General features: G+C 36.4%; 2 protein-coding genes across 2 annotated transcripts; both read right to left on the minus strand.

The window, feature by feature from the left end:
- Window positions 1-3,173: 3,173 nt before the first annotated feature.
- LOC103304312 (olfactory receptor 51F1-like) lies at window positions 3,174-4,109 on the minus strand. Its single transcript, XM_008161228.2, has one exon. The coding sequence runs from the start codon at window positions 4,107-4,109 to the stop codon at window positions 3,174-3,176; it is 936 nt and encodes a 311-aa protein (XP_008159450.2).
- A 6,313-nt stretch (window positions 4,110-10,422) lies between these two features.
- On the minus strand, window positions 10,423-11,367 carry LOC129151258 (olfactory receptor 52R1-like). The gene has a single exon (XM_054725476.1). It carries the CDS (start codon window positions 11,365-11,367, stop codon window positions 10,423-10,425), a length of 945 nt encoding a protein of 314 aa, XP_054581451.1.
- Window positions 11,368-12,424: the final 1,057 nt, after the last annotated feature.

A 12,424-nucleotide genomic window follows, 5' to 3' on the forward strand; every position in this document is an offset into this window, starting at 1 on the left:
TTGGATTATCAGTATTCTGGGAAGATAAGCAAGCAAACCAATATTAACTGGAATAATTATGGTGACAATGAAGATGGAAGGAATATGTATCCCAGTCTGCATTACTACAATGACCCATAAGAAGGATGACATCTACTCCTGAATCCATCTCTTTTTAATAACTCATTAGCTTTTCCCCAAGAAATGGGTTAGTCCCTAATCAATTAAATGGGACCCATTTTTCTCATGGCTGAGATCATTGTAGGTGAATAATGAGTTCTCTCATGCCTGTGTTCTTGCTCTCATACTTAATGTTTCCCTATGGTAATATGTTTAATATCCTGGACTCATGGGGGATTTTGGCCAACCTTGTCCAAAAAGTTGGGTGTGTACCTTGGGTAGCTGAGTAACAGATGCAATTCTAGATTCATATGAAAAGACAAGATACATACCCAAATATTATGTTTTCTTTTATAGGGAAGTCTCACATTGGCAACGAGTCCTGCATTTGTCCAGATACCAATTAAACAGTAAAGTGTTCTCTCTTTGGCTATTTTCCCTTAATTTATATTTGTTTATTTTTCTCCCTATGCTTCCTTGCATGAGAATGCTTAATGGCAGAGTGGAGTGTTCAATTCAAGCTTTATAACTCTATCAGAAACCCCTATCAAATGTCTGGACTGATATTTCAACAACAAAAATGAACTATGAAAAAAATCATTGTGTGAAATAGCATATTTTAGGGGATTGCAGATAGCAACAAATCAGTTGAAATCCATGGCCAAAAGCACAGAGGATTCCATAAGGGTAAATCCATGCAGAAAGAACAATTGTATAATGCTGGCTTCTAGGCTGATGGTCCTGGCATTAAACCAGTGGACACCAGTGTTGTGGGAAGAAAAGAGATAGTGATGCACATGCCAGTGGTGGAGAGTATGAAGAAGAAATAGTAAATGGGCTTGTGGAAGCTGGAGCCAGTGATCATGACGTAGAGTTTGTGCTGTTCTCCAAAAGGTGAACCACACAAGGCAGCAAAGAGGGATGGGAAACTAGATGTGAAAAGCTGCTAGTCCTGGAACTCCAGCCAAAGAAAGTTGGGGGATTGGAGTTACCAATGGGTAGCACAGTGGTCTGCATGAAATAGCATTCCCCTTCAGTAAGTTCCTATAATTAAACATTTCATTGCGTCTAAGGTGCTCTCTGTCAGGTATTTTGATAATTGTTTTCTTTAAATATGTTTTTTGTGAATTCTTACCCAAGGATATTTTTCCATTGATTTTTAGAGAGAGTGGAAGGAAGGGGGAGAGACAGAGAGAGAAACATCAGTGTGAGAGAGACACATTGATTAGTTGCCTCCTGCATGTGTCCAACCAGGGCCTGGATCAATCCTGCAACTGAGATATGTGCCTTTGACAGGAATCAAACCCAGGACCCGTCTCTGCTGGCTGATGCTCTATCCACTGAGCCAAAGCAGCTAGGTTTAAATATGTTTTATTGATCTTTTCATTTGTATTACTTCTCACAAGGCCTACACAAGGTAGGCTCCCAGTCACTGGTGTTCTGGTAAACCAGATTTCTGAAGATTGCAGTGCTTGCCTATTTTCACGGTATCAATGCGGATTTTGAGCTGCCAATATAACATCATTGAACACACAGTTAAAAGAGATACACATAATGGTCTTTTGAAAGATGGCATATTACTTCTCCCAGTGTTTGTGGGGTACACGAAGCATCTCTTATTCTTTATAAGCACTTTTCCAACAATAAAATTCAGGTTTCCATCTCAGTTTTCTAGCATTTTACAAACCAAATTTTACGCTTCATGTAGTTGCTGTTCCATTTTTGGGGATCAAATATTTTAGATCTAGCTATATATAGCTGTTTGTAGCTGAGCACCATGAATTATTTACCTTGATTCTTTGGTTGGTTAAGAGAATGGCATCATCCTTCATGACATTTGTGAAACCTCTGAAATTTTATGAAAAATAATGTGTGTATTTATATGTGATATTTCTTTGGAGAAGGCTTCAGATTCCAAAGCAGCCATTGACCCAAATGTCCTTACATTCTATTTCATGACTTTTTCCAGTTCTCAAAAATTTCCATTTTCTCCAATGAATTAGCAAATGCACCGAGCCAGTACTGGATACTGAATATGGTTTACACATACTATTGTTATGACACATACTATTCCTCCTATCTTTTGTACTATTAATTATGAATGAGGGAAACTAGCTCAAATATACACTAAGAAAGATCAAGTTCTTACAAATGATCTTATAATAGTTTTCCTAGGTGCTCTTGGCAGAGTATGCAATATACTAGTGAAGAGAATGGTATCTAAGATACAGAAGGCCTGGATTAAAGTCTCAATCTTTCTCTGTTAGATGTATGGCCTTTGGTGAACTAAATGTCTCTAGGCCTCAGCATCTTCATCTCTAAAATACAGGGTTTGGCAAAAGTAGTTTTATGGTTGTGAGCATGTGAAATACAGAGTTTATTCTTATATTGTTATTTATTTATTATTGTACTATCTATTTGTATTAATATCTTCTTATTATTCTTTTTGTTATTATTTCATATTTTTATTTAAGATTTATCTTTTAGGAAATGATGGCTGCTAATTTAACCTACTTTTGCCCACTCCTGTATAATTAATAATTTTATATATCTCATTGAACTACTATAGGATAAAATAGAATATATCTTAAAAAGCTGTTAGTAGAGCCTGGCCAGCATGGCTCAGTGGTTGAGCATTGACCTATGAACCAGGAGGTCACAGTTCGATTCCTAGTCAGGGCACATGCCTAGGTTTCGGGCTCGTGCAGGAGATAGCTGATCAATGATTCTCTGTAATCATTGATGTTTCTATCTCTCTCTCTCCTTTTCTCTCTGAAATAAATAAAAGTAGTATATTTTAAAAAAGCTATTAGTAGACCACACAGTATAAAATAAATACTCAGTAAATGTTAACTATTATGTATATTATTTTTATTATTTTCCTGCTTCCCTTATTTGATGAACCATAAGTATTTGAAGTATATCATATTTTATCTAATGAATTAGCAAATATAAAAAATTCTTACTAAATATTTGCTGAATAAATGAATAAAATGAGAAAAAAATCTAATAGAGAGTCATCTAACAGTGAAAGTAACTTTTATCATGTTTTTCTCAAAATTGATCATCTCTGTTTATTTTGTAAGAAGACTAAGTATAGCCTTGCGAATCTGTTTTGTTTTCACACTATAGATGACAGGGTTGAGCACAGGGGGCAAAAGCAAGTATATATTGGCCATCATTGAATGGACCACTTTGGGGGCTGGTCGGCCATAGCGATGCACCAAGGACAAGCTAATCATGGGGATGTAGAAAATGGCAACCGCCCCAACGTGAGAGACACAAGTACTAAAGACCTTGTGCCGTTCTTTGGGGGAGGCCATACTGAGCACAGAGCGAATGATCAAGATATAAGACAGGACAATGCATGGTGTATCCACTCCTGTGGTCAGAATGAGACCAATTAATCCATAGATGTTGTTGGCCCGAGTATCTGAACATGCTAATTTAATCACATCTGGATGGTAACAGTAAGAATGGGAAAGGACATTTACTTTACAGAAGGAGAGGGGCTTAAGGAGTAAGAGTAGTGGCACTATTACTACTACAGTGCGTAAAATCATTAAGAGACCCATCTGAATAATTCTGGAATTAGTGAGAATAGCAGTGTACCTTAGAGGGTTACAGATTGCCACAAAGCGATCAAAAGCCATGACCACCAGCACCCCACATTCCATGACAGTAAATCCATGAAGAAAAAACATCTGGATAATGCAGCTATCTAGACTGATTTCTCTTGCATTAAACCAGAAGATAGCTAATGTCGTTGACATTGTAGAAATAGTCAAGCCCAAGTCAGCAGCTGACAGCATGGAGAGGAAATAGTACATGGGCTCATGGAGACTGTGCTGGGTGATGATGACAAACAGGATCATGCTGTTCCCAGAGAGGGCAATGGCATAAAGACAGCAGAAGGGAATGGAGATCCAGGCATGGACAGACTCCAGGCCAGGAATGCCGGTCAACAAGAAAGTTGGAAATGTAGAAGTCAAGTTACTGAAGATCTCCATGTTTTATAGATTTGTAGCATTTGTCCTCACAATGCTCATATCCTATAGAAATAAGAAATTATATAGTTATATAAAATAGATAAATTTTCTTTAGGTTAGGAGAAGTATCTAAGTTCATGAGTAAGTGCTCTACCATTGAGAAAACTCTAAATTGAACTCTGACATTTATCTGCACCCATATCGGATATTTAGCAAAATATATAAACATCTTAAGTCTTAAATTCAAGGAAAAGATGCTGGTATAATTTTATTCATTTTATTATTATTATTTTATATATTGACATAATTTTAAGCTCCATTAGATCATTAGATTCTGTGAATAGAGACAGCCAAGAAAAATAATTACATTCAATTTTAAATCTATAATATATGAAATGACTAAGAGAAATCCATTTAAAGGTATCCTTAAATATGAAGTGTCCATGAGATGTGAATCACCAGGCAAAACTTTCCAGATTTGAACTGGAGATAAAAACTCAGATTTTTGCTCCTTATAGATTTGGAAGTTGTGAATCATTTTCATCTAACATTATGGGTGAACAATCTCAGAGAATGGATTTATAAGTGAAAACCAGTGACAATGGAACTCTGCAGATTCACTGTAAAGGTTTAATCCTAAAGTGAGGTGAGTTTAGACAATTTACAGGAACCATAAAAACCAAGAGAGCATGATGTCATGACTCAGTGTTATATGAACAATAGTGTAGAATTGCTTATACAGTCAAGTCTACTAAGGGTCAAAAATTTTAAATGATATCCCATGTAATGGTTATATTAGTGACCCTAAAAAAGTAATTGAAGTTCCCCAATGAAAGCTGAGAACCTGCTATGGTAGCATGAGGAATGAATGGGAGAATAAGCAATGGAGGCACAGTGTATATTATTTCTGGAAACTTGTTAGTGGGAGCAAGGGGAAAGGCCAGGACTAAGGTAGATGGAGAATTTTTGCAATATTGTAAAGATTGAGCATCGTCCCATGCACCAAGAGGTCACTGGTTCGTTCCCCATCAAGGCAGGAGACAGCCAATCGATGTTTCATTAATATTTCTATCTCTCTTGCTCCCTTCTTCTCTCTCTAAAAATCAATTAAAACATTTTTAAAAAAGATATAGTAAGCAATGAGAGCTTGAAAATATACAATGGTATAGAAAATTCTTTAAGAAAGTACCAGGTGTTTGATTTAGAACATGATAGTAATTAGCCATCAAAATATCAACATGATGCAATATACAGATCATGTGTCTATATAATCTTATTAACGAATGTCACCCCAATAAATTTAATTTAAAAAAGGTGATGATCATCATTTCCACTGACACTAGAGAGTAAGTGGCAAAAAGGTAGATTAGTGGAGGGTTATATGAGGCTTTATGTGCCAGTGCTACTTTAAAATAAATTTTTTATGGCAGTCAAATACACTGAACATTAAATTTACCATCATAACCATTTTAGGTGTATAATTCAATGAAATTTCATATATCCATAGTGTTGTGCGACATTACCATCAATTACCTCAACTCTTCTCACCTTGTAAAACTGAAACTCATAGCCATTTAAACAATATCTCCCATTTCCCGATTCCTGCTAGTCTCTGAAAACCACCATTCTACTGTCTCTCCTTATGTTTTGATTATTCTAAATATCTCACATAAATAGAATAATGCAGTATTTGTTATTTTGTGATAGCTTATTTTACTTAGCATAATGTTCTCAAAGTTCAGACATGCTGTAGCATGTGTCAGCATTTCCTTCCCTTTTAACCAGTGCCTACTCTTTGCCCACATGAGTTCTGAGTGATATTTACTGCTGTTCTAGGAGTATGAAGTGATGGATGCCAGTTTGAAGATAAGGTAGAGGTTTTCAGTAGACATTGCAGAAAAGAGGAAAGGCAGTTGAATCAATCCACACAGAAATGTTATAAAGTCTTGTTCAATTAACATTTTAAAAATATTTAAAGGGATACATTTACATTGTTAAAATCAATTCTAGGAAGACAAAAACCAAATAATAGCAATATTAATTATTATAATATTAATATGTTTTTAATTAAACATTTTAAAATACTAGGTAAAGTTTACTTCCTGAGAGCAAATACCCTGTAGTAAGTATACATGTTACTATTCCCTTTATGCTTGTTTCTACAGTTGCTTTTTCATTTCAAGTTCCTAGGGTTTTTAGTCAATCTGAGAAAAATCATTACAATAGTTAACCATAATTTAGTAGGGTTCAGAAATCTGTGTGTTATATGGATCCCTGAGGACAGGGGTGACTAAGTTATCTGACTTTCCTACAAGCTCACATGAACATTTGTGAGTAGGCACCCATCAAAGTAAGTTAACACAATAAAACACCTTTCTTTACCTTCTTACCAGCTTCACGTGGAAAGAGGAGCCTTTTCTGTCTTCACATAGCAGGGAGAGAACATGTTACGGTTCTGGATCCAAGGACTTTATAGCAAAGTGGGATTGAGCTGAGGGACCATTGGCAAAAGGCAAATCTCCCTGGGGTCACAGACAGAGAAAAACTGAAAAATTTCTCTCTCTCCATCTGTTAATACAGGACAATGCTGTATAATCTCAGAAGAGTTTTAGCAACCAATTCAAGTGACACGTGTTCCATGGGATCCTTAAATGCAAATAAACCAAATCATCCATATAAATGATGTTGCTCTGTCATTGGGGAATAGAGAAGGGCAGGTTGTTGTCTCTGTATTACCCATATGCTGTGAAGATAAGAAAGCAAACCAATGTTTCCTGGTACAATCATGGTGACAATAAAGAGTGAAGAAATTTGCAAACCACTCTTTAGGCCCCTGCTTCTTTATTACCGCATTGACCCATAGGGAGGGTGATATATCCACTCCCGAATCCATCTTTGCCTAGCCATTCACTAGCTTTTTCCCCCCAATGGGTCCGCTCCTGATATATGAATCGGGCCCCATTTTGCTAGTGGCTGGCATCACGGTGTATGAGTAATGAGTTCTCATGTGTTCTTACTCTGGTACTTGCTGTTTTCCTGTGGTAATAAATGGAAGGGTTCAGATTCTTGGGAGAATTTGTCCAGCCTTGTCAATGTAAGCAGTTGAGTATGGATGCTGATTACTTCATAGGTCTAGCAATTCTAGATTCATAGGAGAAGGAAAGACCAACACCCAAACATTATGTTTCTCCTTCGTAGAGAAGTCCCATATTGACAGAGAGAGTCTTGGGTTTGCCTAGATGTCAGTAAGACCAGTAATAGGGTTCTCATTTAGCTGTTTGTTTTTTTTAATTTTTATTTTGCTATTATTCCTATGCTTTCTTGTTTAAGAACTCTTAATAGTAGAAAGTGTGAGAGGTTAAATTCAAACACCATGGCTCTACCTGCAACCCCTATCAAGTGTCTGAAATGATACTTCTGTTATTTACATAACAGACTTATCTTATTTGACTAAAAATAACCTTCAAAATTTCCATGGAAATTATAAAAGTAGACCTTAGAACTGAGAAGTCTGGTATCCAGTTTTGCAGAAATGAGACAAAAATAAACCCCCAAGTACCACCTTGTGGTCAGTAGTGGAACTGTTGGGATAATAATATTAGGCACATTTGATTCAATCATTCTTTCATGTTGACTAGTGTTTTTTTGCAGTAAGCTAGGTTTGGGAATAGAATAGTGAGCAAGTATACTGTGCTTTTATGGAATTTATATTCAAGTCAGAGGAACAGGTGATAAATAAATAATTTAAATAATTACATATTGTACTAAGATAGGGAGGAAATAAAGTATTTATGTTGAAAGAAAATTATAGGGGGCAGGATCTAGTCAAGATACAAGGTTAAGAAACATCTCACTGAAAAAGTGGTTTTAGTTGAGACCTAAAGGATGATTAGAGGGAGATAGAATGTCCTAGAAAAGAACAATGGGGCAACGTGGGATGATTAAGAGCAAAGCCCTAAGACAGATAAGTGGTTGATGTGCTTGTAAATAAAGACTAGAGGGGCTGCCCTAACTGGTTTGGCTCAGCCTGTGGACTGAAAGTTCCCAGGTTCAATTCCAGTCAAGGGCATGTACCTTGGTTGAGGGCACATCCCCAGTAGGAGGTATGCAGGAGGCAGCTGATCGATGTTTCTCTCATTGATGTTTCTAACTCTCTATCCCTCTCCCTTCCTCTGTGTAAAAAAAAAAATCAATAAAATATATTTAAAAAAGACTAGAGGGGCTAAAGCAAAGGAGAAAGGTAACAATATACTAATTGAGGTATGTTGAAAAAATATAATACACTACTCATCTATAATAGGAAATAAACTACTCATACATGTAACAGTATAGATGGATCTGTAAAATTTTATACAGAGAAAAAATGCCACACGCCTCTCAAAAATGTATCATTTATTTTTATATACATATATAAAGTTTTAGTGAGAGAAAAGTTAATCCACAGTGAAAGAAATCATATCAGTGTCTACCTATTTGGGGTAGAAGCAAGTGATTGGCTACAAAGAGGTAAAAGAAATCTTTATGAAGTAATGAAAATGTTCTATATTTTAATTGGGCTGGTAGTTACATAGGCATTAAATGTTTCAGAACTCATCAAACTATGTATTAAAATATTTTCATTTTATTATCTCAAATTATTCAATTTTACAAAGAAAAAGGGGGAGACTCACAATCGTTAAGTGATTTGCTGATAAGGGAATAAAGATCCCTTACAACGCTAAATTTTGGAATTATGAAAACAATCCTGCAGAATACTCATTAATTTTGCGGGGCATTTTAGGCTCCAATAGGTATTTCTTTTGGGAGAAGCAAACATATTGCTGATTCCTCTTAAAGCACCTTTATCTGATGTTAGTTTTAGTAATATAAAAGCCTGAATTTTAGAATCTTCTTTACTATTGACTTTGACAAGAGAATGGTAAATGAAGATAAAAACACAAATGTAAGGATTGTAACCAATATGTTACCTTTTTAGAGGTGATGGTATTATGGATATATGAAATTGTCCAAACTCATCAAAAATGTATTTAATGTATGCAACTTTTTGCATGTTAAGTATACTTCAATAAAGTTGGAAAAAATAAAAGAACATAGTTTTCTAAAATAGCTTAAAGTTTTAATTTTAAAAGAAATTGAATATTTCTAAATATCATTTTAATATCTAGTGACTTTTTCACTAATTTTAATCACATAAGAGAATCTCCTTCCTCAGTCTTTTCCCAAACTTTTTCATTTTGATAACCATTGTCATCAGGAAATCAAGAAATTTTGTAAAGAGACCAACTCAGAATATCTAATCCTAATTGTTAGCAGTCTCAAGTACTTGTGATTTTGGAAAATTTGCATCTAGATTTTCAAGTTTTAATGGAACTTAATCTATTCCAGAGTCCCTCATCCTTGCAGATTGCCCACTCCACTCCCCTAGACTTTGGCACTTAATTAACTTCTTTTGTACACTTTTGTTGTTTCAATTACTTTTTCATACTAAAATTAAAGTTCTTCAAGAGAGGATAATTTTTAAAAGATACATAAATGAGCAAAAAATAATTAAGATACCACAAATCTTATTATTCCATGTAGCTGTTATTAGCATTTGGATGTATTTCCAGTCTTTTTCTTTGCACATGTATTCCTTTTTTTACTATTGGCATCAGCCTTATGGGCAATTGTTCTTTTTCCCCCTTTAATATTATACCTTGACCATTTTTCACACCCTTAGACACTCTTTGCAAATATAATAGTTAAATGACACATGCTATTCAATTGCTCATTGCATTATCAGGTTCCTTATAGATTAATTTTGAAATGTTTTTCTGGTTTTGTTTTTTTAATAATAAATAAAATAGCATACACATATTTGTACTTTTTTCTAACATTCTATTTCTATAAAGAGATTCCAATATAGGAAAAATATATGTACTTTTAACTGTTTTGATGGAAATTTTATACTCTTTTTAAACAAGGCATACCAACTTAGTGTTCTACAAACAATGTAAAAATAATTTTTACTTTAGTGGTCTGTGGAAGATAATATACTTTTAGTGGTCTATGGAAGATGATATACTTTTCAAAATCTTCACTCATTTTGGAGATAAACATGTTTTTACGGTTTTCTTGTGATGATGAACATAGGTCAACTCAGCATTTCTCAGAGAAGTCTTATTCTGGGCGTGTTGAAAATTGTCTCCTTTTACTTCTGGAAGGTTGCCCACCTCTGGGTCAGTGGTTCATAGAAATGCCTTAGTGATGAGATATGATGGCCTGGCCAACTTTCTGCATTTATGTCCCAGAGCAGTGAGGTGATTGGGGTGGCTGTGATGCCGTGCACTTGGGCTCAGGGGTCTTTTCCACAACATCCTTGAATAACCCTGTCCCTGATTTGTTTGGTTCTAACTCCATAGATGATGGGATTGAGCATGGGAGGCACCAGTAGATAGAGATTAGCAAACATGACATGGACCACTCGGGGCACACGATGTCCAAAGCGATGGGTGAGGAAAGTAAAGAGGGCTGGGATATAAAAAGCCAAGATGACACAGACATGGGAAGCACATGTACCAAAAGCCTTGAGCCGGGCTTCGCCAGCGGGCAACCCCAGCACAGTCCTCAAGATCATCGCATAGGATATGCTGATGACTATCATATCAAAGCCAGCCATCGAGAAGGCCACGAAGAGTCCATATGCACGATTTACTCTGGTATCAGCACACACCAACTTCAACAAAGCCATGTGCTCACAGTATGACTGAGGAATGATCTGGCTGGGGCAGAAGGGCATTCTGGAAACCATAAAGCAGAAGGGGCTCACCCACAACAGCCCTCTTATCATCACGACTGCCCCCAGTTTACCCACTGCAGATGGGGTCAGGATATTCGAGTGACGAAGTGGGAAGCAGATAGCCACATAACGGTCCAAGGCCATTGCCATGAGCACCCCAGACTCCACGGAAGAAAAGGCATGAATGAAGAACATCTGGATGAGGCAGGCATGGTATTCAATCTTATGAGCATGAAACCAGAGAATAGCTAGCATTTTAGGTTGGGTGGAAGAGGAGAGGACCAGATCAGTGACAGCCAGCATGGCCAGAAAGAGGTACATAGGCTCATGCAGGGTGTGGTCAGTTCGAATTATGTGAAGAATAGTGATATTGCCAACTACAGCCACCACATACATGACACAAAATAGGAAGGCGATCCCAAAGTGGGAATTCTCGAGTCCAGGGATGCCAAGCAGGATGAAGGACAAGGGATGAGAAGACCTGTTCCCTGAAGCCGACATCTCAGGATGGTTAAGTTGTTCTCCATTGGGAAGGTAGTCTATTCTCTGCAGGAGATAATCAAATAAGTCAAGTAAATTATTATTTATAATTTCTTGGAAGGAACAATTGAATAATAGGGCAATAGCATTTAAGGATACACTAGAATAATTTAAACTATTTTAATAAATAAAAATTTATAACAAAGTGATGCTACTCTTGATTCTTTATTCATATTTATGCCATTAAAAATCGGGTCAGAACATACTAGCTGTAAGTGTAACTTTTTTATAAGGACATTTTTTTTGAAAGTAGAATCTACTAAGGAAAAACCATATTGACAAATAATGTCATAGTAATTCTCACCCTTTTATTCTTTAGACCTAACAACTGATTTGTTTAACTTTTCCCCTAGGTCCTTTTTATCCCTTTGTTTAAGCCACTTGCACAACTTTCAGGGTGGGAAGCCAGCTGGGACATGCAATAAATCAGTGCTTGTACATGACTTCACATCCGTGCTTTTGGTCATACACTGTCTCTGCTAGATAATGATTGATTAGGGCACTCACCCTGGTGGAATAAAGCAGAGATTGTTGCCTTCTTATGACAAAGACATATATGAAAGTTACTTGCAAAATTATATACAGAATTATAGACAGATCTGCATTTGAACACAGAATCTCTGCCACATCACTGGAGTGGCTCTAGAGTATGCCTCTAGTTGGTCTTCTGGGTATGGGCTGCTTTCTCTAAGATGTCATCTTTATTAATTTCTTCCTATGAGCTTCAAAGGCGAACTCAACTGTTCTACATACTTTTTTGGGGAGTGGTGACTCTTCTCAGCCCATTTTCAGCTACTCACAGTGTGCAGTCTCTTTTACAAGCCACTTTCTCTTCTCTGCTGCAACTATACTCCAGACTCTCCAATGGCCTCCTCACAGACTAGAGCTCTCCCATAAGAGATGCTTCTCAGTTTTCATTCCATTGACTCTGATTTTCTGCTCTAAGATTGTCTTTCTTGGTTGAATAACAAAGCAGTAGAGCTGACCTAGGACCCAAGTCTGAAGTGGAACATGAGGG

This window comes from Eptesicus fuscus, chromosome 13 (genome assembly GCF_027574615.1).
Source record: "Eptesicus fuscus isolate TK198812 chromosome 13, DD_ASM_mEF_20220401, whole genome shotgun sequence".
Lineage (NCBI taxonomy): Eukaryota > Metazoa > Chordata > Mammalia > Chiroptera > Vespertilionidae > Eptesicus > Eptesicus fuscus.

Bases quoted from the DNA above. Each gene is read 5' to 3' on its own strand.
- LOC129151258 (XM_054725476.1), bottom strand. From the start codon at position 11,367: ATGTCGGCTTCAGGGAACAGGTCTTCTCATCCCTTGTCCTTCATCCTG.
- LOC103304312 (XM_008161228.2), bottom strand. From the start codon at position 4,109: ATGGAGATCTTCAGTAACTTGACTTCTACATTTCCAACTTTCTTGTTG.